The 24,463-nt window shown below is 50.5% G+C and overlaps 1 protein-coding gene across 1 annotated transcript in view; it reads right to left on the reverse strand.

Annotated features, from left to right (window-relative positions):
- The window catches only part of Adap1 (ArfGAP with dual PH domains 1), a 54,649-nt gene that overhangs the window by 25,051 nt on the left and 5,135 nt on the right, over nucleotides 1–24,463 (reverse strand). Inside the window, exons 2-3 of the mRNA XM_076923456.1 lie at nucleotides 10,589–10,719; nucleotides 5,888–5,979 (exon numbers count right to left, since the gene is read on the reverse strand). Coding sequence (XP_076779571.1) covers nucleotides 5,888–5,979; nucleotides 10,589–10,719 — 223 coding nt within the window. The remainder of the gene's footprint in view (nucleotides 1–5,887; nucleotides 5,980–10,588; nucleotides 10,720–24,463) is intronic.

Genomic DNA, 24,463 nt, shown 5'->3' on the forward strand with positions numbered 1-24,463 from the left:
ACTGATTGATTTCTTTGGCAGAAGAGACACCTAACAGGGACTCCGTCAAGGGGTTATTAGTAATAACACTTACGCAGGCCTATAACGAAAAGGAGCAAGTGGGGCAAAAAGAAATATAAAATGCACAGAGAAAGAGCACCAGAAAATTAATGTTGGAGCTCACGGTTGCACAGAGAGAGATGAGGGGGTTAAGGAGAGACCCTGATCTTCATTTCATTAAACAGAGAGGCACCCTCAGAGCAAGACCCCAACCCAGCTGAACTCCCAACTTGTGAACGGAAAGGGCCTCAGGAATTTTCTGCTTCTAAAAAGCAACAATAAATAAAATGGGGTGTAAATGTTACTCAAAGGGAGCCAGGGCTCACCCCAAGCAGGCGGCTGAACCCAGCAGTGTTTTGCTGTGTGGCTCTGGCTTTAGAAGCTAGAAGCATACATTGGTAAAGGAGTCAAAATCTTCTTCCACAGTTAAGGAAAGCTACTGAGACCAGGAGTATGTCAGAGGAGTCGCCACATGAGGCCCCAGAGGCCATCGTGCGAAGCTGTGCAAATAAAGCCTGGGTTGTGTTGAAGACCCCGAGATGCTGGAGATTCCAGAGTTGTGGGATACCTCCCAAAGAAAGGGAGTGGAGGCGGCCCAAGAGAGAGAAACGTGTGGTGGTCGGCAAACCTGGTAAAGAAGAAGTGGCCAAGCCCTTTGACATCAGACATGGATTTACAAGATGAGGAATTTACCCTGCTCTGTTTCAGTCTTGCTTTGGGCCATTATTTCCTCACGATGCCCCTGTTCCTCCCTGTTTGGAATGGTAATGTATACTCTGTCCCATTGTATGTTGGAAGTGTGGGATTTGCTTTTGACTTTATAGAGGGTTACAGTTAAGAGATTGCCTTGAGTCTCAGAAGAGATGTTGGACTTTGAACTTTAAAAACGTTGTTAAGACTGTAAAAGGCTACGGGGATTTTTGAGTCTGGACTAAAGTCATTTTGTATTATGATATAGTCAGGAGCCAGGGGAGTGGTGAGGGAACAGACCTTGGTGGTCTGAGTGAGAACGGCCCCCATAGGCTCCCATGTTTGAATGCTTTGTCCCTCGTTACTTGTGGATCAAGAGGTAAGCTCATAATTGCTATCCCAGTGTCTTCGCCCTGTCCGAAACTCTAACCCTCTGAAACCGTGAACTTAATTAAACTCTTTCTTCTATAAATTGCCTTGGTCATGGCCTTCTCTCACAGCAATAGAAAAGTAACAAGCCGGGCAGTGGTGGCGCAAGCCTTTAATCCCAGCACTTGGGGACTTCTTAGTTCGAGGCCAGCCTGGTCTACAGAGTGAGTTCCAGGGCAGCCTGGGCTATACAGAGAAACCCTGTCTCAAAAACAAAACAAAGCAACAACAAAAAAAGAAAAGTAACTAACCCAACCCCTCAGGGTGCAGGTCCATGAGGGGACAAAGCCTTACTTCCCTGCCAAGGCTGCCCTGCTCAGAGCCCTAGGGCACAGTTCACCAGAGGCCCCCAGCTGCTAGCAACCCCTGGGAGACACTCACATCCCTAGGACAGATCCTTTCTTATTCTGGGAACTCAGCGAGGGGAGGCCTCCCCCATAGCCTCATCCCTAACCTATGTAAATACCAAGGCAGGATTACAACCAAACTCCAGGTCTTGTGTTCTGATCTTGAGCCCCAGAGCAGTTGAATCAGCCTCACTTGGAAACAGATTAAACAAGTCAAATCAAAGAGAGGCCATCTTTTGGCCTAGGCCCCAGTGCAGTACAACTGGTGACTCGGTCACCCACAGAGAGAGACCACCCTGTGAGAGCTCAGAAGTACAGCCTAGCCGGCAGCAGCTATCGAGGAACTGACCTGGGCCTCAGGCTTGCAGCTGAAGGATTTGTAATATTTGAGGCACTCAGTATGGGACCCAGCTTGCTCAGCCAGCGCTCAGCCACAGCGACGTCTCTGGGTCCCTGTTACTCTTCACCTCCACAGGTCTAGTTTGGGTGATTGAGGAAACTTCGGCAGAGCACTGTCTGGAGCCTGGGGGGCACTCTTAGGGAACCCTAGGATTTCACGGAGCCACTGGGTTCCCCCAGTGTGCAGCTCCATCTCAGACCACACAGGGAGAGGGTCTAGGAATGTGCCTGCTGACAGAGATCAGAACCGGAGAGCGTAGGGAGAAGTCATAGCTAGCATGTCTCCAAGGACGACCCTCTAGCTGAGTTCCTGGTTCCCAGCCTCGGGAAGGCGGGCTGGGGAGATTTCCCTGAACACAGCTGTACCTCTGACCCAGCTTATCAGGAATACTGTTTCGAGGTACAGAATAACCCCCTCCCAGGCCTTCCCCAGGCTGGCCCAGGAAAGGGTCCTTCCTTTGAGACTCCCACCAGCCGAAGACCACACAGCTTGACACCTGCATCTCCTGAATAATGTAAGATGCAACTCTATCTCCAAAGACACAAAGGGCTACAGGCCATAGCAGATGCCATGCGTCTTCCTGAACTGGGAGGAGGCAGACCAAGGCTGTGGCTGGGACACCCTGACTGCCCACAACCTGCTCTGACAGGTCCTACCTAGTGCTACATAGAGAGCTGAGGGCTTCATGCCAGCACCTGGCACTGCCTCAATTACCCAGCGTTCCACAGTTCATGGGCTTCTCCACTCTAGCCTTCAGTAGTTGGTGTCACACACTATCCTCAGTAGCAATCCGTGGACAAATGTCCCCGACTGACCCCATCACTGTGTGAGCCCCACAGTTCACAGCCAGTCTCCCCTACCCCACGATGACCCTTGGCCCACGCAGACTTCGCATTGGGACACGCAGCTACCCATCACAACACACACATCACACATTCACACGCATGACCGGCCACAGAGGCTTGTGCATGGCCTCTTCTCGCAGCACCCACAATCTGTACGTGGACTCACACACCACCGTAGGTAAGTGGTATCAAGATCCAAGAGACCTTAGTCTAGGATGCCCACTCAGCGGACAGGGCCTGGTGGCCGGCACCATATAGAAAGATTTGTCTGGTGCCCTTCTTGTGGCAGTGTGGACCATTTCAGTCCAGGCCAGGAAGTGCTGGCAACAGAAATGCAAATGACCCTGACCACAGAGCAGTTGGTGACAAAAAACCACATCTCAGAATAGCTGGTTACAGCATGGGCTTCTGACCTGTGCTGAGAGCCTAGCAGGTTGGGGGCAGATCCCGGTAGGTGAGGTTAGGTCGCCCCCCTCTCCACTTCCCGGGGCATGTAAGCGTGAATCACGGAGTAGAGTGGTATAGCCTGAGGCTCAGCAGTGGCTCCGTCTTCTCGAGACTCTGAGAGTCTGAGAGTCAGAGGCCGCCATTGATCAGTTTAGTGGTGGTGCAGAAATGCACAGATAAGGTTGCCTGGTGCCTAGGGCACCCAGCTTCTCTTCCACACAACAGTCCCAACTGGCCCCAGGGCCTCCTGCCTTTTCCTCCCCCCTCCTCCCTCTTCCTTCCCCTCCCCCTTCTCGTACACTCCCACATCCTCCTCCTCTTCCTTCCTTTTCTCTCCTTCCTTCCCTCCCCTCTCTCTTCCTCCTTCCCTCTCTTTCCTCCCCCCTTGCCCCTCTCCTACACCCCTGCCTCCTCCTTTTCTCTTTCCTTCCCTCTACTCCTCTTCCCTTCTTCTCTTCACACCCCTGCTTCCTCCTCTTCTCTCCTTTCCTCCTCTTTCTCCTCTCCCCGCTCCTCCTCCTCTTCCACCCCACACCTTCTTCTTCCCTCCCTTCTTCCTTCTAAGTCACCTGCTCCCCAGACACACCCCAGCCTCTCCTCTGCAATCAGATCAGGACTGTGACCTCCCCTCCCTCTCCTATTCCCAGACAGCTTCTTCTCTTTTCTTCTCCCCTGCCCTCTTCCGCCTAAAGATTCAAGGAGATTCGCCTCCCCTCTCACTGTCCCAGGTTAGACCCTACAAAAGCTAGCAAAGGAATGCCAACACCTAGGACAGCTATTGATCCCACCAGCTCCTCCAGGGGGGATATGGAGAGGTGGGGCACAAGCTGCTGTGACTCCCAAAGTCAGGGCTGCAGAGGTGACCCTGGGAACCTCCCTGGGGAGCAGCAGCCTCCCTCCCGTGCCAGGTGTTTGGAGGTTCCTCTACTGGGCTGTTGGGTAGGTCACGCTAGGACCTTGGGTTTACCAAGTGAGTCAATCCAAGAAAAACGCTGAGCAAACATGAACCTGGGTGGGGCCCAGGTGGAGCCAGAAGTAAACCGCAGCAGGCTTGGGAATGGGGGGCAGAGACGGGGTGCAGAGGGAGAGGGAGCAGTACTCAGGAGTGGGGTCAGGCCAGGTCCTCATCCTGTTTCTATGAAAGAGAAAGTTACTCCTGGAAAGTTCCAGAAGGGCAAGCAGCTTGCACAGTTGTGCAGCTGCCTCGAGGCTGGCCTCTCTCTGACCCAAGGCAGGGTGGCTTCTGTCTGCCCACAGAATGGGGATTTCCAGCATGGATCCCTGCCCCCATGTCCTCCAGGAGCTCTCTTAACCCCTCTGGGACCCAAAGCCTCTTATCAGGAGCTATGGTGGGTGGACTGAAGGCCCTGTGTCCACTGGGTCTCCATGACAGCACACGAGTCATCCGAGCAGTGGGTATGATTGACCAACCTCATTGTGCTTAGAGAAGAAGCAAGCTAAGATGCTCTGCCGGGGAAAGGCAGCCAAGGAAGGCAAGGCCCAGAGACTATCCAGGAGCTGAAAGGAGAGACATAGCCAGTGTGGAAGTCAGAACCCAGGCCAGGTGGGCCTCATGAACAGAGCTGCCCCTGTGGCTAGGCTCTGCCACTTTGCCTGATCTCCTGAGCCCTCAGGGGTGGCTGTCTGTGTCAGGCACCCAGAAGATAGACGTGGTGGGATGCCCTGCCCTACCCTGCTCTGTCTGCCCTTCAGGAATCCTGAGGCCACTAAGAAAGTCAGTAGAGAATCTAAGGACTGAATCTAAAGGGCCCCCAGCTCAGCAGGACTGAAAGGTGCCACACAGGACCAAGACAGGGAGCCAGACAGAGCTGGAAGGGAGTCCCATGGGGGTGTATCCCAGACAAAGGCCAAGAGGGATCCAGCTCCCCCACTCTCTGCTACACAAGTCAGGAGGAAGGGGCTTGCACAGAGAGCTAGGGCTGGGATCCTGGGAGAGAGGGAGGGAAGGACCGAGTTTATAGTTGTCACTGCCTTAGTATGACTGTCCCTGCTAGCTTGGAAGACGGGGAAACTGAGGCTGAGAGAAAGTAGGTAACTAGCCCCTTCGTCCCTCTTCCTGCAATTTCTTGATACCAGGTGGCTGGTCCCATCGGGCAGCTTCCCACATCTTCCACTAGGAGCATCCACGAGCCCAAGATCCACTTAAGACCCCGAGAAGGCACCTTGATAGCGTCCAGTGCACCCAGGTCCACCCAGAAGCTACAAGCAGTAAAACCAGGATGGGGGTTCACACCTACTTCTAGTGCTCAGGATGCTGAAGCAAGAGGAGTTACAGGCTAGCTTAGGCTATCTACAGATCAAGACCCTTCCATAAAGGAAAAACAAACAGATAGATTAGACAGACAGACAGACAGACAGACAGACAGACAGATAGATAGATAGATAGATTAGATAGATAGATTAGATAGATAGACAGATAGATACATACACATACAAACATACATACATACGTACATACATACATACATACATACATACATACAGGTCGGGTCAGATGGTGAAGTTAGCCAAGACCCTTCTCACTGGGCCCCTGAGAACCTATCCCATAATCTTTCCCCAAATACTCAGTCTCAGCCCCATCTGAGTGCCCCATAGGCCCGCCCAGTGCCACCCAGGGCCAGGCCCAGCGCTGTTTACCAGCTCCCTGACAGAGGCCTTTGTGTACTCACTGGCAGTCGGAAAACGTGGGCCGGTAGTAGAAGGGTGGTACTTTGGACTCAAATGTGGCTCTGGCAGCCTCGTTCCCATGAGATGTCATGAACTGCAAGAGAGAGGAGCAGGGTCAGAGCCAGGGACCTTCGGATCCTGGGACAGCGGTGGCTTCTGGGTAACTTCTTTAGGCCACCGCAAGGTCATCTGAGCCAAGATGCTGAGAGCTTAGCCAGGCCATGAGATGGGCTCCTGGAACTGTCCTGTCTCAGGTACACAGCTCCCAGGGACAGGGAAGGAGAGGATATAGAAGGAGCACCGTAAAGATAGTCCCAGAGGGGCAGTGATGTGGCTCATCAGGTTAAAATACCTTCCACAGCAACCAAACAACTCGAGTTCAATCCCTGGTCCCATGGTGGAAGAAGCGAACTAAGTCTTGAAAGTTATCCTCGGATCACCACATGCTCAGCATGGCATGTGTGAGCCTGCACTTATTCACATACCATACACAAACGTACACACGTAATAATAAAATGCACTAAATTCAGGGGCTAACGATGTGGCTCGGTGCACCCTCACACATGCGCGCACACAAGCCTACAAATACATAACTGTAGTAACATTTTAAAAGCAACTCACAGACCTGCAAGATAGCTCAGTGAGGAAAGGTGCTTGCTCTTTATTACATTAAAAATGAAAACAACCCTCAGGAGCTGGGGGTGTGGCTCAGTGGTAGAGCCCCTGCCTAGAATCCCCCAGGGAGGGGCTGGGGGCGTGGCTCAGTGGTAGACCCCCTGCCTAGAATCCCCCAGTGAGGGGCTGGGGCGTGGCTCAGTGGTAGAGCCCCTGCCTAGAATCCCCCAGTGAGGGGCTGGGGTGTGGCTCAGTGGTAGAGCCCCTGCCTAGAATCTCCCAGGGAGGGAATAGTGATATTAGACTTCAGGATCCATAACTAATACTGAAATTAAAAAATAATAATAATAAAAAAGACAACTCTCAAGGGCTATTGTGATTCAACTGTTAAAGTTCTTGTCTCACAAATGTGATAGCCTGACCCCCTGTAAAAAATAAATAAATAAATAAAAAAAAAAAAAAAAAAAAAAACTGATGCAGAGACATTCCCTGGTAACCCTGCAGTGGTAAGATGGCAGAGACACAGGAACCCTCAGTGGCCAGTTAGCCTAGCCTATTGACAAAGTTACAGGCCAACAAGAGGCTCTATCACAAAGAGTGGAAGGTGCCTGAGGAAGGTGTGACAGCCGAGGCTGTCCTCTGACCTCTGCATGCTTGCACCCATACACGCATACACACTAGGTGACAAGCAGTCGCTCTCTGAGTCTGTCTGAGTATGCTGTGACCACAAGAAAGGCTGATCAGTTTGACTAAGCCATGATAAAAAAAATTTCCATGTCAAAAACCACCATGAGTAAAATCAAGACACCCATGAAAATCTATTTTCTATGAGCCTGCTTCTTGGTTGGGTGAATTTCCTGAACAGATCGACAAACCCCAAGAGGGTAGAAGCGGTGGAGATGGCAAGGCCACCAAATAAGCCAAGAGCAGGCTAAGGTTAGAAAAACTCTCTCAGGTCCTTCACCTCAAGCAGAGGAAATTCTCAACCCCCCTGGGAAGAGTGCACCAGGTCTGCACGGGTCAGCTGGAGTGTGGGGCAGCCTCCTCCACTTTTGCTGGAGCCCTCTATGGTGGGATCCGGCAAATCTCTCACAAGCTGTCTAGCCTCAGACCTTCCACCTCCGCCTCAAAGAATTTAGGTCACAAATGAGTCCCCAGAAACACAAATGTCACACTGTGAACCTAACAGTTACAGAGAGAGAGGACTGAAAGCAACCTGAGGCTGGCCATCTTTGTTCTCAGGAGGCTTTGTACGCAGGAGGATTCTGAGTGTGAGATTGCTCTGGGCTATAAAGAGAGACAGACTGCGCCTCAAAAATGAAAGAGAAAAAGAAGTGGGGTGTGGTGTCAGCACTCAGGGGTGGAGGCAGAAAGATCAGAAGGAGTTCAGGGTCATCCTTGGTTACAAAGTGAGCTAGAGCCAGCCTGAGCTACATAAGACTCCTGTCTCTAACAACCAAAAAACGGGGACAAAAAAGAAAGAAAAAAGAAATAGGAAATAGAAGGGGAAAGAAAAAAATAATCTAAGTGTCCAAGCAGAGAGGGGTAACAAGGTCCTCGTTCTCTAGAGACCATGGCGGAATTCATGAAAGACAAGGCAGTCCCTGTGTGTGGGTTAAAGACGTATGCATGCTCACAGGCAGACATTTTCCAAAAGAGGTATGAAGCAATGGTCGGTCACTGGTGGCCTCTGGGGTGAGGAGGAGGTGAGAAGCCAAAGCCAGGGGAAGGGGGCGCTCATACCATCAATCCTCTGCTAAGCCTGGGCAGTGTGCCCCCTGCACACCGAGTACTCAGAGGTTGGGATAGAAAGACTGTAAGTACCAGGCCAGCCTGAGCTACAGGCTGATTGTCCTGGACTTGCTCTGTAGACCAGGCTGGCCTCAAATCCACAGAGATCTGCCTGCTTTTGCCTCCTGAGGGCTGAGATTAAAAGCATGAACCACCGTGTCTGGCTGTTTCACTTTTTAAAAGTCAGGGTCTCCATATTGTAGCCTGACTGGCCTAGAGCTTGTTGTGTAAATAAGGCTGGCCCTGAACTCAGAGATCTGACTATCTCTACTGGAATTAAAGGTGTACACCACCGTTGTTCAGTTTTATTTGTTTGTTTGTTTTCTGTGCCACAGCACAAATATGGAGTCAGCACCGGCTTGCAGGAGTCAGTTTTTTCCCTCCACCATGGGTTCCAGGGACCGAACTCATACACAGAGTTTCACTGTGTAGTCCTGGCTGGCCTGGAAATCATTCTGTAGAGCAGGCTGGCTTCCAACTCACAGAAATCCTCCTGCCTGTGCCTCCAGAGTGCTGGGATTAAAGGAGTGTCCACCACCTTCTAGTACAGAAATTTAAAAAAAAAAAAAAGATATTATACAAAAAATCTTGAAAAAAGTAAGTCAAGAACGCTGATGTACACCCACAATCCCACCGCTTGGGCACCAGAGACAGGAGGATTAGGCGTTCAAAATCATACTTGGATACATAGCAAGTTCCAGGCTAGCCTGAACATGAGACCCTGTCTCTGAAACCCAACCAAACAACTAAAGAACACTGAGAACAGTATACAAGGCTTGAGATGTGAACGACTGCAGAGAATGCTGGGACAGTAGGAGTGCCATCCTCTGGGAGAGCCCGGTGGTTCAAGTCCAGACTCCTCCGAGGGCCAGGGTTCCCTTTCCCAGTCAGAGTCAGGCATGACCAGAGACAACAGTATCTCACCTGAGTGTCTCTGCCAGTATTGCCCCATGGAATCACTGGACCAGGACCAGCTTGCCCTTAACACAAAGACTGAGACCCTCTAATTGGCTTCTTCTCTAGGATGGTAAAGAGGGTGACTTGGAAGATTGCCAAGTCTAACTGCCTAGAGTCCCCCAGTGAGGGGCTGGGCTGTGGCTCAGTGGTAGAGCCCCTACCTAGAATCCCCCAGTGAGGGGCTGGGCTGTGGCTCAGTGGTAGAGCCCCTGCCTAGAATCCCCCAGTGAGGGGCTGGGGTGTGGTTTAGTATTAGAGCCCATCACCCCATGCTAGGAATGTGCTTCCCCAACCTGTCAGTGTTTCTTCACACTTCATGTGGGGACCTGTCCTATGTTGATTCTTTTGAGGACCACACACTCTGCCACACTCTGCCTACCAGCATCACACCAACTGCCCTGTGTCCTGGGCTTGTGTTCACACCCATTTCCCACCCCTGCCTTTTCAGAGGGCAGCAATGTCTTTTCCTTGCTCAGCTCCCCCAGCCTATCACACAGTAAGTGCCCATATGCTTTTGTGAGATGAATGGATGTAGGTATGGGTCCATGCATGGATGCATGCACTGAAAGATGGGGATGGATAGATAGGCAGGCTGATAGATGCATGATCATATGTCTGCATGAATGAATGGATACATAGCTGATGAATGAGTGGATGGGAAAAGAGATGGATATATAGGTAGATATATAGATGGGTGGGTGGATGAATAGATGGATAGATGGATGAATGACTGGTTGGTTGGCTAGATGTGTTGGTGAGCAGGTGGATGGATGAGTGGATGAATGGATGGTCAAATGGATGAATGGATGGTTGGATGAATGGATAGGTGGATGGGTGGGTGGATGGATAGATGGATGAATGGATGGATGGACAGATAGATGGATGGATAGGTGGATGGATGGATGGATGGATGGATGGATGGATAGCTGGATAGATGAATGGATGGATGGATGGATGGATGGATGAATGGATGGATGGGTGGGTAGATGAATGTATAGCTGGATAGATGGGTGGGTAGGTGATAAATGGATAGGTGAATGGATGGATAGGTGGATGATGAATGGAAGAGTGTGGGTGGATGAATGGGTCAATATCTGGATGGAAAAGTGAGGGTAGACAGATAGACATGTGCTTTAATTTTTGTTACCACATGGCTCTTCAAAAGGATCAGCAATGAAACTGTCAGATTTAGCTAGCCCAAGTCTCCTTAGAGCTTGGGCTTCATGCCACAGCCTATGACAGCCCAGACTGGAGATGAAGGAGCTAGTGTCACTCTCATACATGGACACAGCATTACCCACACCCCTCACCCCATCCAGTACCCCTCTTCTGACTCATACCTCAACTTGGACCTCATCCCAGGCATCCAGACGGACTGACTTCACCTTGCTGACCTGGGGGATGTTCCGGTGGATCCCAGAGCAGCTCAAACAGATGAACACACCCAGGGTGTAGGACGCCCAGTCAGGATCTAGAAGGAAAGGGCAGAGGTCAGAGCTCAGCTAGGACTCCAGAGCATGCCCATGAGGAAAGTGCAGTCTGAGATCAGGCGGGCAGACATAGATCCCAGTAGAAGGCCATGGCATGGGGTGGGGGTGGGACTGAGGGCATTGAGCACACTGGGCAAGATCTACCACTGAGCCACACCCTAGCCACTCACTAGAGCAGAAGTGCTCAACCTGTGAACCATGACTGATATGTCAGCAGTCACATATCAGAAATCCTATGTATCAGATATTTACTATTTATAACCATAGCAAAATTACAACGAAATTTTGAAGTAGCAGTGAAATAATTTTATAGTTGGGTGGGGGTCACTACAACATGAGGAACTATATTAAAGGGTCACAGCATTAAGAAGGTTGAAAACCACTGCACTAGGAAATTCTAGGCAGGTGTTCTACCACTGAGCCACAACTCCAGCCCCTCACTGGGGGATTCTAGGCAGGGGATCTACCACTGAGCCACAACTCCAGCCCCTCACTGGGGATTCTAGGCAGGTGCTCTACCACTAAGCCACACCCCCAGCCCCTCACTGGGGGATTCTAGGCAGGGGATCTACCACTGAGCCACATCCCAGCCCCTCACTGGGGGATTCTAGGCAGGTGCTCTACCACTGAGCCACACCCCAGCTCCTCACTGGGGGATTCTAGGCAGGGACTCTACCACTGAGCCACACCCCAGCTCCTCACTGGGGGATTCTAGGCAGGGGATCTACCACTGAGCCACATCCCAGCCCCTCACTGGGGGATTCTAGGCAGGTGCTCTACCACTGAGCCACACCCCAGCTCCTCACTGGGGGATTCTAGGCAGGGACTCTACCACTGAGCCACACCCCCAGCCCCTCACTGGGGGATTCTAGGCAGGTGTTCTACCACTGAGCCACGCCCCCAGCCCCTCCCTGGGGGATTCTAGGCAGGGGCTCTACCACTGAGCCACGCCCCCAGCCCCTCCCTGGGGGATTCTAGGCAGGGGCTCTACCACTGAGCCACGCCCCAGCCCCTCACTGGGGGATTCTAGGCAGGGGCTCTACCACTGAGCCACACTACCAGCTCTCTTTACTTTTTATTTTGAAACAAATTCTCAGTGAGATACTGAGGATGGACTTGAACTCATTCAGTAACCCAGGAAGACCCTGAACGTTTGACTCTCTTCCTTCAGCCTCCCAAGTTGCTGAGATTACAGGCCTGCACCATCCTGCACCAGTTAAGAATCTCTAAAAAAATGGTTTTTAATTATATTTATTTATTTTTTAATTTTAATAACCTTCTGAGTATGAGTGTTTTGCCTGCATGTGTGTGTACTACGTGTGTGCCTGGTACCCAAGGAGGCTAGAAAAGGATATCAGATCCTGGAACTGGAGTTATAGATGGTTGTGAGCTGCTGTGTGAGTCCTGGGATTCAAATCTGGGTCCTCCAGAAGAGCAGCAGTGCTAGTAATTACTGAGCTCGCTCTCCAGCTTTCGCTTATTTGTTTTTGTGTATATTTATGTGAATGCACGTGAGTGTGTGTGTGTGTGTGTCATGGGGTGGAGGTCAGAGGACAACTCTGTGGGTGGTCAATTCTCTCCTCCCACAGTGTGGGCCCTGGGAAATTAAACTCAAATCATCAGGTTTGGCAACAAATGACTTTCTCCGTTGAGTCATCCTGCCAAGCCAGGATGTCTAATTATTTAAAAGACTGATGTAGCCAAGAGTTGACAAGGATGCAGACCATCTGGGATACTTATGTGTTGAGGAGAGGAATATAAATTTGCTAGTTGCCTTGAAATCAGTTTGGCATTTCTTTTCTTCTTTCTATTTTTTCTTTTCTTTTCTTTTCTTTTCTTTTTGTTTTTGTTTTGTTTTGTTTTTTCGAGACAGGGTTTCTCTGTGTAGTCCTGGCTATCCTGGAACTCACTCTGTAGGCCAGGCTGGCCTCGAACTCAGAAATCCGCCTGCCTCTGCCTCCCAAGTGCTGGGATTAAAGGCGTGCGCCACCACCACCCGGCTTTTCTTTTCTTTTCTTTTTTTTGACAGGCCTCATATAACTCAGGCTGACCTCAAAGTTGCTATGTAGCTGAGGCTGGCCTTGAACTCCTGATTCTCCCCAAAAACTGTAATTACAGGCATGCACCACTAGATTCGCCAGCAACTTCTGATACAGCTGAATGTACATCTCCTGTACAAACCCGGCCATTTCCCTACTAGAGTCTCACCTAAGAGAGACAGGCATGCCCATGAAGAGACGCTTATATCTATGGTGGCCATACTTGAAATTACCGATATATGTCATTTTCACATGTGTGTGCTTGTCCTTGCCTGCGCATGCACATGAGGAAGCAAGAGGCTGAGATCAGTGACTCCCTTGGTTGGTCTTTTGACACAGGATGTGTCATCTAGAGCTGGCTATTTCAGTTAGACTGCCTGGCCATCCAGTTCTGGGGATATACCTATCTCTGGAAGGAGGGAACGGTGAATCCCGTTGATAGACTATGGCTCTAGAGTCCTTTTCCCCGCTAAGTACTGATTCATAGCTGGGCTTCTGGCCCACTCAGGGGCCAGGGGTAGCAAGAGTGGGCACCTCAAGGCTGGAGGGTGGAGTTCTGTTTCATTAATGCACCAGACGTGCACATGGATGCTGGGGATTCAGACTCAGGTCCTCACGCCTGCGTATACTGGTGGTAGTTAATTTTGATTTTCAACTTGAGTTTGTTACTAGCAAAGCCCACTTTTGTCTGTTTGCCTGTGTTATCACTGTTAGGATCTCGAGAGTTCTGATCCAAGCAAGTGATGATTAATTCCTTGATCCTTTCATAACACCATTATTGGGAGGTGGCAGAGAGCAGGAAATAGAGTCTTGGTTAGATGAAGCAGGTGACTCAGGGTGTGGCCTTGGGGACATATCTCACCCTAGCTCCTTCTAATATCCACCTCTTTCCGCTGTTTCCTGCCCATCATGATGTGAGCTGTTCTGCTCCTCCACTTTCTCCCCAGCATGATGGACAGACATGTCTGAATCCCAGAGCTTTGATGCTTTAAGATGCTTTTCTTGAGCATTTGGTCACGGCCACACAAATACCTGACTAAGACAGCAACCAATGATAATGTAAACAGAGTATATTATTGAATTACAATCCATAAACAACAGAGGCTTCCACCAGGAATTCAAAGCTGGTTTAACACTTGAAAATCAAGCAGGGTAGCCTGGCAGTGGTGGCACACGCCTTTAATCCCAGCACTTGGGAAGAAGAGATAGGTGAATCTGAGTTTGAGGCCAGCCTGGTCTATGGAGCAAGTTCCAGGACAGCCAGGGCTATGAAGAGAAACTCTGTCTCAAAAACCAAAACCAAAACAAAACAAAATTTTAAAAAAATCAAGAAAGAGAAACACCACTGAATCACCTTGATGCAGAAATAGCATTTGACAAAAAAAGGCAGCACCCTAGTGCCCATACATACACACAGGCAAACAGCCATTCACATACATAAAAATAAAATTAATATTTCTTAAATGCCATTTTGTCAGCTGTTGTGGTATACACTTTTAATCTGGCAGAGGCAGAGGCAGAGGCAGAGGCAGAGGCAGAGGCAGAGGCAGAGGCAGAGGCAGAGGCAGAGGCAGAGGCAGAGGCAGAGGCAGAGGCAGAGGCAGAGGCAGAGGCAGAGGCAGAGGCAGAGGCAGAGGCAGAGGCAGAGGCAGAGGCAGAGGCAGAGGCAGAGGCAGAGGCAGAGGCAGAGGCAGAGGCAGAGGCAGAGGCAGAGGCAGAGGAGGCAGAGGCAGAGGCAGAGGCGGATCTCTGTCTCAAAATAACAACAAAACTATTTAAGTATATAAAAACATGAAAGACTTAAGGATAACTATGACAACAGATGTGAAAGACAGTATATAGAAAAGCATGAAACCCGTTGCACAGAAATTAAAGATCTGTAGTGTGGGAAGAAGCCTTATCTGCGTTAGAAAAGGCAAGACTATCAACCCATAAACACTTGGCAAATTAATCTATGGTCTCACTGTAATCCCCACCATATTTCCAAAGGGAACCCTAATGAAGTAAAACTTCAGAAGGGCCTAGGATTCATGTGTGAGCTCAAAAGGCAGAGACTCAGGGCTGAGGCCTGGCTCAGGGGTTCAAACGCTTGCAGTGGAAGGATGGAGAACCTGAATGTGGGTCCTCGGGACGCACAGAAAAGCCATTTGCATAATGTGAGCATCTGTGATCCCCATGCTCCTGTGGGGGACATGAGGCACAGAGCCAGGAGAACACCTTTGAAGCATATGGGCCAGGGGCCTAATGTGCAGACAAATAGCAAAGAGACCTGCCACAAACAAGGGCAAAGATGAGGGGTGACACCAGAGGCTGTCCCCTGACCTCCACATGCACGCTAGGGTGTGTTCACATCCTCATTCACACACATAAACACACCCCATACATATGCCTCCATACTGCAAATAAATAAATAAATAGTGTCAAATCATCAGAGCAACCTAGAAAAGACACCAAGACAGAACCCAACACCGTTTTGTTTTCAGAACTTATTACTGAATTACAATCCTCAGAACAGTGTGGCACTGGCGATAGAAAGAGATAAACAGAGGGGGATCCCAACGCAAGCCTGTCCTTCGGTGGCATCTGAGAACCAACCGAGATAGGATCAATTATTCAGCCAAGAAGGTAGAATCTTCCCGTGAGGCAGCTAGGATGAGAAGGCACCTGCAAAATCCTTTGCTGTGGTGTCACTCTGGAGAAATCACCACAAATGTGTCACAGCACGGAGGGTGACATCATAGTTCATCTAGAGCAAGAGCAAGACTGTGGCTCTGGGTTAGTCAAAGAGCTGTTTGCTGAGCCCGTGTGTGTCTCGGTGCGTGCACAAATGCATTTGCCCCTGTGAGAAGGCCAGAGCATGACATCGGGTCCTCTCTCAGTCACTTTATCCCTTATTCTCTTGACATAGGGTCTCTCACTGAACCCGGAGCTCGGCTGGCAGCCAGCAAGCCCCAGGGATCCTCCTGTCTCCCCCTACCACCATCTCAGTGGCAGGGGGACAGACATGCATGGGGCACACCTGGTTCTTTACATTGGTGCTGGGAATTTGAACTCAGGTCCTCATGCATTCCTGAAAGCCCACTGAACTCAGCCTAGAGAAAGTGGGGTTGGGGGAGGGGAAAGTCTCTGTAACTTTGGTTTAGAAAAATATGGGGTTGTTTCGTTTTCTTTGTTTTTCGAGACAGGGTTTCTCTGTGCAGCCCTGGCTGTCCTAAAACTCAATCTGTGGACCAGGCTGGCCTCAAACTCACAGAGATCCACCTGCCTCTGCCTCCTGAGTGCTGGGATTAAAGTGAGGAAAGGGGCAGGGGGAGAAATGTTGTAATTAAAGTTCAGTCTCAATATAACAACAAAAGGCACATTAAACAGCAGACTTGGGGAAGGGGGAAATATGGTCTCTTGATGAAATGAAAACTGGCTCTTTGAAAACTCCCGTCAAGAGAAGGAAAGGTGAAAGAGCAGCCACACCCATGGGAGATCGATCCATGAAAGCCTGGCTGGAGCTCGGAGACACAGCAAAGAACGGAGACCGAAAATAGGCAAAGTGGCAGACGCTTGGCTAAAGGGGTTCTAGGAGCTACAGGAAGTCCCCTCAGTCACAAAGTGCCCGAAGCATGTTGCTGTGTGTGTGTATGTGTCTGTGTGTGTGTCTGTGTGTCTGTGTGTGTGTCTGTGTGTCTGTGTGTGTGTCTGTGTGTGTGTCTGTGTGTGTCTGTGTGTGTCTGTGTGTGTGTCTGTGTGTGTCTGTGTGTGTGTCTGTGTGTATGTGTCTGTGTGTGTGTCTGTGTGTGTGTGTCTCTGTGTGTGTGTTTGTGTGTCTGTGTGTATCTATGTGTGTGTCTGTGTGTTTGTGTGTCTGTGTGTGTCTATGTGTGTCTGTGTGTATGTGTCTCTGTGTGTGTCTGTGTGTGTGTCTGTTTTTGTATGTGTCTGTGTGTGTGTCTGTCTGTCTGCATGTTCACATGTGTGTGTGGAGGCCAGAGGACAACCCAAGGAGTCATCCTCAGGCCCCATCTATCTTGGTTTTGGCTTTTGAGCCAGGGTCACACTATGTAGTCCAGGCTGGTCTCAAACTCAGAGTGCCTCTGCCTCCTAAGTGCTGGGATTAACGGTGTGTGCCACCACATCTAACTTCTTCCACTCTTTATTTTTTATTTTATTTTATTTTTGGCTTAGAGACAGGGTTTCTCTGGCCCTGGCTGTCCTGAAATTCAGCTCACAGAGGTCCACCTGCCTCTGCCTCCAAAGTTCTGGAATTAAAGGCACACACACCATCACTTCCCAGCCGGAATTTTTTTTTTAAAAGACAGAGTTTCTCACTTGATCTGTAATCAGCTAGGCTGGCTGGCCAGGGAGGTCAAGGGAATTCTCCTGTCTCCCCCTCCCCAGTGCTGGAATCACAAGAACACACAACCACTCCTGGCTTTTTTTTTTTCTTTCTCCCGCTGATTTCTCAAGACAGGGTTTCTCTGTGTAGCCTTTGCTGTCCTGGAACTCACTGTATAGACTGGACTGGCCTCAAACTCACAAAGATCCACTTGCCTCTGCCTTCTGAGTGCTGGGATTAAAGGCGTGCTCCGCCATCACCTGGCTCACTCCTGGTTTTTTTTTTATATATGGGTTCTGGGGACCCAAATCAGGTCTGCATGCTTGCACCTCGTGGGCTTAGCTAACTGAGTCACCTCCCCAGCCCCTGAGGGTGTCCTAAGGTCATAAAAATGATCGGCAGCTGAACTGTGGCCGTAGTCACTTCCTCCAGCTGGACAGGACGAATTCGCTGCGGTGTGTTCCGTCTCCGCAAGGGCCCCCCATGGGAGCTGCAGGAACACACAGCCTCCCTCATTCCTCACCACCAGCCCAGGGCAGCCAGCTTATCCAGATGCTGGCCCTGGGGTCAAGCTATAGCTTGGGATTTCTTGGAAGAAGCATTACTGGTGTGACCAGTAGGTCATGTGCCTCTTGCCTGGAGACCCAGGCTGCTCCAATATAGCATCTGAGAGACTTTTAGAGCCGACACCCTCCTCCTCAGCCTGCCCCTCAGCCCCTCCTCCACCACGTAAGATGGATAATCACTGCAGTCCAACACAGAACCACATGGCCTCACTCCATCTCCGTGTGCACTCATGTGTGTGAGCATGTGTGTAGATGTGTGTATGGTATATACCTGTGTACGAGTTTGTGCATGTGTGTATGGTACATGCCTGTGTACATGTTCGTACATGTAGAGGCCAAAAGTTGATGGCAGGTGTCTTACTCAATCACTCCGCCATATGGAGACAGTGTCTCTCACTGAATGCGGAGCCCACCAATCCAGCTAGCTGGCCAGCAAGACTGAGACCCAGACCTGCTATTTGACTTGGGTTCTGGGATCTGAAGTCAGGTCTTCCTGCCTGGACAGCAAGCACTTCACCAACAGAACCTTCTCCCCAGATCCATCGTAGCCTTAAAATGAAATCCAGTTCTTGGTTCAATTAATTTATGGAATAAGGCGAATACAACTCAGATAAGGTCAGATACCTGCCTAGGGTCACACTGTGGTAGATCTGGAAATTGAACACTAAGAAAATGTCTTCCAGGACCCAACTCTGCCCTTGGGTCAACTTCCTGGTACCTGCGGCTGGTCCTATAGGAACGGGGGAAAGAGGACTGAGACCCTGGGGTAGAAGCAGTTCCCTGAGTCCTTTGGCCTGGTTACCTGGAAAGATTTCCTCTCAATTCATGACCTCACAGGGGCCTATAAAGGCCACCAGCACCTGGTCTAGAGGCAGAACTTCTGTTTCGGTTCTGACAAGAGCCGATAGCAGAGAGATGGGTGACACCAAACCTCTGAATTCTTGTCACCTTGAAGAGTCTAGCCAGGACCCCTTGGTGTATCTGAAACCCCAAGCTTGGAATGGAAGGTCACAGGGCCCATGACTGGCTGCAGGCCAGGCTCAACTGGAACTCCAGACTAACTATGTCCCCTCAGGCAAGCCCTATGCCTCTGGCAGACAGGGCCTAACCTAATACAAAAACACCAGTCTCTCTCCAGTCCCCACAGGTGGTAGTACTAACCTACCCTGACCTGCTGGCTCTCTGGAATCTGGTGGGAAGTGGGAGAAAGAAGGTTGAAGGAAGAGCGGCTCCCCAATGTCACTTGGTGCCAGGACTTAGAGTCACACTCGGGGTCCCTGCTGGAAAACCCTGAGCCCAGACAGGCCCCAATCCCAGAAAACTACATTTATTTACATGAAGGAGAGGTCACAGACAGGTAGCTGTGGTATGGCCAGGAGCCAGTTGTGGGAGGCAAGCATGGGAAGGAAGCCAGGAGGCCTTCCTGGAAGAAGAACCTGAGTTCTAGCCGTGGAGATGGGGGGTGCTGGTTAGGAGGTGTGGGGTGCAGTGGCAAAGGACAGAACTCAGCCAAGCCCAGGGCAGCAGGTGTGGCCTCCTGCCTCACCCCATTCTGAAATCCCCTCAGCACAGACCTTGTAGTGTATGTAGAACTTGCGGCGATCCCACCCAAGGGAAACCTGGTAGGTAAAGTTTGGCCTGGAGCCAGCCAGGTCAGCGAGGTCATTAAGGTGAGTTCCTGTCTCCAGCACACAGTTGGCCTGCCCTACGCTCTGTGCCAGCCTTGTTTTGCCTTACAAACTGCTGTGAAAGGCTAAAGCATCTCCCAGGCTGGCAGTCCCTGGCTCTGTCCAAGCCCTGCAAAGCCACCACAGGGCCTTGTCCCAGCCTTGGAAGCGCTCCAACTGAAGCTCTAATTGTTTTGTTAGCTTTGAGACAGGGTCAGGTCCCACTATGTAGCCCAAGCTGGACTTGAACTCACAATGCTCTTGCCTCCTTAATGGTGAGATTTCACCTGGCTTGTAAGAGTGTGTGTGTGTGTGTGTGTGTGTGTGTGTGTGTGTGTGTCTGTCTGTCTGTCTGCATTGTGTCTCTCTGTATCTGATGGTATCTGTGTGTGTGTGTGTGTGGTGTATGTATCTCTCTGTGTGTGTCTATTGTATGTGTGTCTGTGTACGGTGTATGTATGTCTGTGTATGGTCTGTGTATGTGTGTATGGTGTGTCTATGTACCGTGTATGTGTGTCTGTGTATGGTGTGTGTGTGTGTACGGTGTATGTGTGTCTGTGTATGGTATTTGTGTATGTGTGTCTGTGTATGGTGTGTGTGTATGTGTGTCTATGTATGGTGTTTGTGTCTGTGTGTTTGTGTATGGTGTGTGTATGTCTGTGGATGGTGTATATGTGTCTGTGTATGGTGTGTGTGTACAGTGTATGGTGTGTCTGTGTATGGTGTGTGTATGTCTGTGGATGGTGTATATGTGTCTGTGTATGGTGTGTGTGTACAGTGTATTGTGTGTCTGTGTATGGTGTATGTATGTGTGTGTGTGTGTGTGTATGGTGTATGCATGTCTGTGTATGGTGTGTCTGTGTATGGTGTGTGTATATGTGTCTGTGTATGGTGTATGTATGTCTGTGTATAGTGTGTGTGTGTGTCTGTGTATGGTGTGTGTCTGTGTGTGTGTCTGTGTATGGTGTATGCATGTCTCTGTGTGTGTCTGTGTATGGTGTATGCATGTCTGTGTATGGTGTGTGTATGTGTGTCTGTGTGTGGTGTGTGTGTGTATAGGACATTGAGGGTCTTGATTGAGGCTCTCTACCTTATTCCCTGAAGACAGGATCTCTCACTGAAACTAGAGCTAAGACTGTAACCAACAAACCCCAGAGTTTCTCCTGTTTCTGGACCCCATTCACACATACCAAACTGGGGTCACAAGTACACAGAGCCATGCTCAGCTTTGTACACGGGTGCTGGGGATTTGAACCCAGATCCTTGTGCTTAAGCAGCAAGCACTCTTATTCATCCAGCTACCTCCCCAGCCTGAGGCTATGATTTTAAAAGGTCCTGACACCATTGTGGGTGACCCTGGAGAGCACAGCCCTGGAAGCCACCAATACAGAAGTGGACTCCAGCCAGATAGCACCCAGCCCAGTTTTGAACACAACAGAACCACAGGGTGGCTCCTGGACAAATGAATGTGTTTACCATGTCAACTCTCAACTAACCATGTCCCAACTATCTGGTGCCTTAGTTACTCACTACCTGACATCTCTGTGCCCACCAGAACAAAAGGCTCAGAGATCCTGGATGGGTGCCACAGCCTTCCAGGCCAGGGTGGCCCTGAGAGTAGAAGAGAGGTCAAGTTAAAACCTGCACACAGGGGCTAGACAGATGGCTCAGTGGTTAAGAGCACTGACTGCTCTTCCAGGGGTCCTGAGTTCAATTCCCAGCAACCACATGGTGGCTCAGAACCATGGGATCCAATGTCCTCTTCTGGTGTGTCTGAAGACAGCTATAGTATATTCATATGAATAAAATAAATAAATTTTAAAACAAACACAAAACCTGCACACAGACCCAAACTGGCTAGGTTCCAGGAGAGCTGGCCAGGCCCCTCTCGTACCCTGGCTCCATCCTGATGTATTTTCCCCACAGGGGCTAGCAACCACCTGCTTACTGAGACTCATTGCTGCTATCTGGGCCATGTCTTAGCTGCCCAAGATCCTAGAATCCTCTGCCTGTTAGCTTGGAGACTGTTCTAGGGCCCATGTCATCCCCAGAGAGGCCATAAAGTGGCCTAGGTTAAGAGTGTCCAGGGATGTGATCCAGAGATCACAGATGAGGGGCTAAGTCCTTAGCACCCACCAACACCCTGGTTGCTCAGTCCTCACTCCAGCTGGGTCAACCACTCCGAATGCCCAAGGCCACACACCCTCCTCCACCTGCCCTGCCTCTCCTGGTCCTTTCAAGGTGACTCAGACCCTCGGTGCTTCCGGGAACAGCTCTCAGGCACCTGAGCAGGTCAGGCGTGTTCTGGGGCTGAGCCAGGTGGGGCAGGTGTGTCCCCCTTGGCCAAGGCCTAGGCACAGGGAGGAGTGGAGCAGTGGACCCTATCAATGGAATGCGGCTCTGGCAGAGCCCCGTGGCTCAGCTTTAGAGACCTTTGCTCGTCCAAAGGCTGATGCATAGCTGAGATCCTGGCCTGTTTGCTACCCAGGCTGGAGGCAGGTGGGCAGCTTCAAGCTAGAGGGTAGGAGACCTTCAGGAGAAATAGAATACAAGGTTCTCTGGAGTGGCAGATACACATAGCTGCCCCCAGCAATCCACCTGCATGGAGGTCCCATTTCCGACCCCACTGGAATGACAGCATCAGGAGAGAGATGGCTGCCTCTAAATGCTGCAGATTCCCACAGCAAGGCTATAGAGTTTGCACTCAGACAGGGCCCCTAGATGCTGGAGGACCTCAGGCTTTCCTCTAGGTGAGGCTCCGACCCACAAGTGGAACACCCCCCCTTCCGCTCTCACCCCCACCCCTTCACCCCCACCCCCACCCCCCACCCATGTCTCCTCTCCCATTCAGATGAGGGCATCATGCCCCCCTCCCTGCAGTCCCTACCCTGACACTCCTTTGGGTCAGCGACCCCTTCTTCTGGTCCCCACTGCCACAGGTGCTCGGGCTCCCCGCGCTCTGCACCTCAGCAGGACTCATGGTCTCGAAACCTATTTTAAGAACTAGCTAGAAGTGATGACGCTTTAGAGACTAGGTTTTAGACGCCACTGTGTCTTTGTGTAGGTTAATTTTACCACATGCGGATTGCACTGGGAGGGTTTTTAAAAGGGAGAAAGAAGCATTTACTTGCTGATGCACCCAGTTCTGCCTCTACTCAGAGGCACACCTAACCCCACCCACATATCCCAGCACCCACCCCATGTTCTGAGTCGCAGTTCTGCCCTCCAATACCACCCAGCCCAGCCACTCTAAGATTATTTATTGATTTGGGAAGGGGGTTATTTATTTATTTACCTATTTATTTTTGTCTTGTTTTGTTTCTCAAGATAAGATCTCACTTTGTAGCTCCAGCTGTCCTGGAACTCATTCAGGCTGGCCTCGAACTCACAGGGATCCACCTGCCTCTGCCTCCCGAGTGCTGAGACTAAAGGCCTGAGCCACTACGCCCAGCTGGTTTTTCGTTTTGAGATGAGGTCTCACCTTGTAACTCACACTGGCCTCAAACTCATAGCAATCCTTCTGCCTCACAGCACCCTGAGTGCTGGGATGCAGACATATGCCACCACACCTGGATTCTTGGATGCATCCTGTCCGTAACATCAGCAGGTGACCCTCTACACATTCAAAAGCTGGGGCACTTCTTACCTGCTGTGCTTCATGGCTTGCTCTGCTGCAGATAAAGACAAGCCCTGCAGTGGTTCTTAGAGCACATACACTGACTGGCCTTCTGGCTTCTCTGGTTCACAGAGTCCTGAATACAGAGTAGAGCTCATGGCTAAAGTCTAGACCTCTTTTTACTTATTTGGAAACAATCTCACTGAGTTGTTTAGGTTAGCCATGAGCTTGTTCTGTAGCCTTGCTGCTTAGGGTTGAATTTCTGATCCTCAACTTCTCAAATATTTAGGGTTATTGGCCTCTGGCACCAGCTACAAACCACATAGCAGGGACTCTGGGTCAGTTTGTGCCCTATCCATCTCTCTTGTAATCTGTGCCCTCCCTGTGAGCGTCAGTTCCTGATCCCAAGTTCAAGCCCCTGGGGTCCTCTGCAACTGTGGCAATGCTTGAGCCAACACCCCTGGGAGCACCTCTATGGTCCTCCCAATAGGTAGGGTGCTCCCGGAACCACGAATTAGTGCTCAATGGGGGAACCCTTCAAAGACCATCCTTAATAGCTGGGCATGGTGGTGCAGGCCTGTCAGCCCAACACTCAGAAGACTAGAGAGGAAGCATGGCAAGCTGCAGGCCAGTCGGGGTTCAGAGTGAGACCCTGTCTAAAAAAAAATGGGCCTGAGGCCATAGCTCAGTTAGTCAAGGGCTTGCCTAACATGCACCGCATAAAACAAGGATGCACGCCTGTAATCCAAGCACTCAGGAGAGAGGTGCAGATAGGAGGGTGAGAAGTTCAAGACCATCCTTAGCCACATAGTGAGTTCCAAGCCAGCCTGAGCTACATGAGACCTTGTCTATGAATAAATAAATGCAAGGCGGGTGAGCTGGCCCCAAGGTAAGGGCATCTACTGACAAACTTGATCTGAACTTGATCCCTGTGACCCACAAGGTAGAAAACAGATGACCAGCTCTTGCAAATTGTCCTCTGACCTCCACAAGTAAGCTGTGAGATGCACACCCATGCGCACACACACGAAATAAATCTAAGACTTATAAAAAATGCAATGCAACTGGCTGTTAAATTTAGACCATCCTACATCTCTGCCGTGTTGTTCCAGAGCCTTCTATGCACCTAACTTGCCTTTTTCTTGTTCTTCTCTCTCTCTGAACCAGATCAGGACCCTCCACCAGCTAGCCCAGTGGCAGTGTTCCTCCCTAGCTTCTATTGGGTAATATCAGGGTGTTGTCTCCCCCTACTCCCTACCAACTATGTGGCAGTAGCCTTCCACCACTATAAAGCTCCTGCTGCCAATTCCACCCACAGCACCTTCTGCCAGCTTCTGTGTGAAGTCCCTGCCTGCCTCAGTCTCGCCAGCCCAGGCATTGCACATGTGCATGGAGCTGCAGGCGGGATTGGGGGGAACTGATCAAAGGCTCCATCCCAGAAAGACTCAGCTCCCTCTCCTGTGTGAGCAGCACATGGCTCCCACCCCCATAGCCACACTTCTCAGACCTT

Source organism: Arvicanthis niloticus, chromosome 24 (genome assembly GCF_011762505.2).
Source record: "Arvicanthis niloticus isolate mArvNil1 chromosome 24, mArvNil1.pat.X, whole genome shotgun sequence".
Classification (NCBI taxonomy): domain Eukaryota; kingdom Metazoa; phylum Chordata; class Mammalia; order Rodentia; family Muridae; genus Arvicanthis; species Arvicanthis niloticus.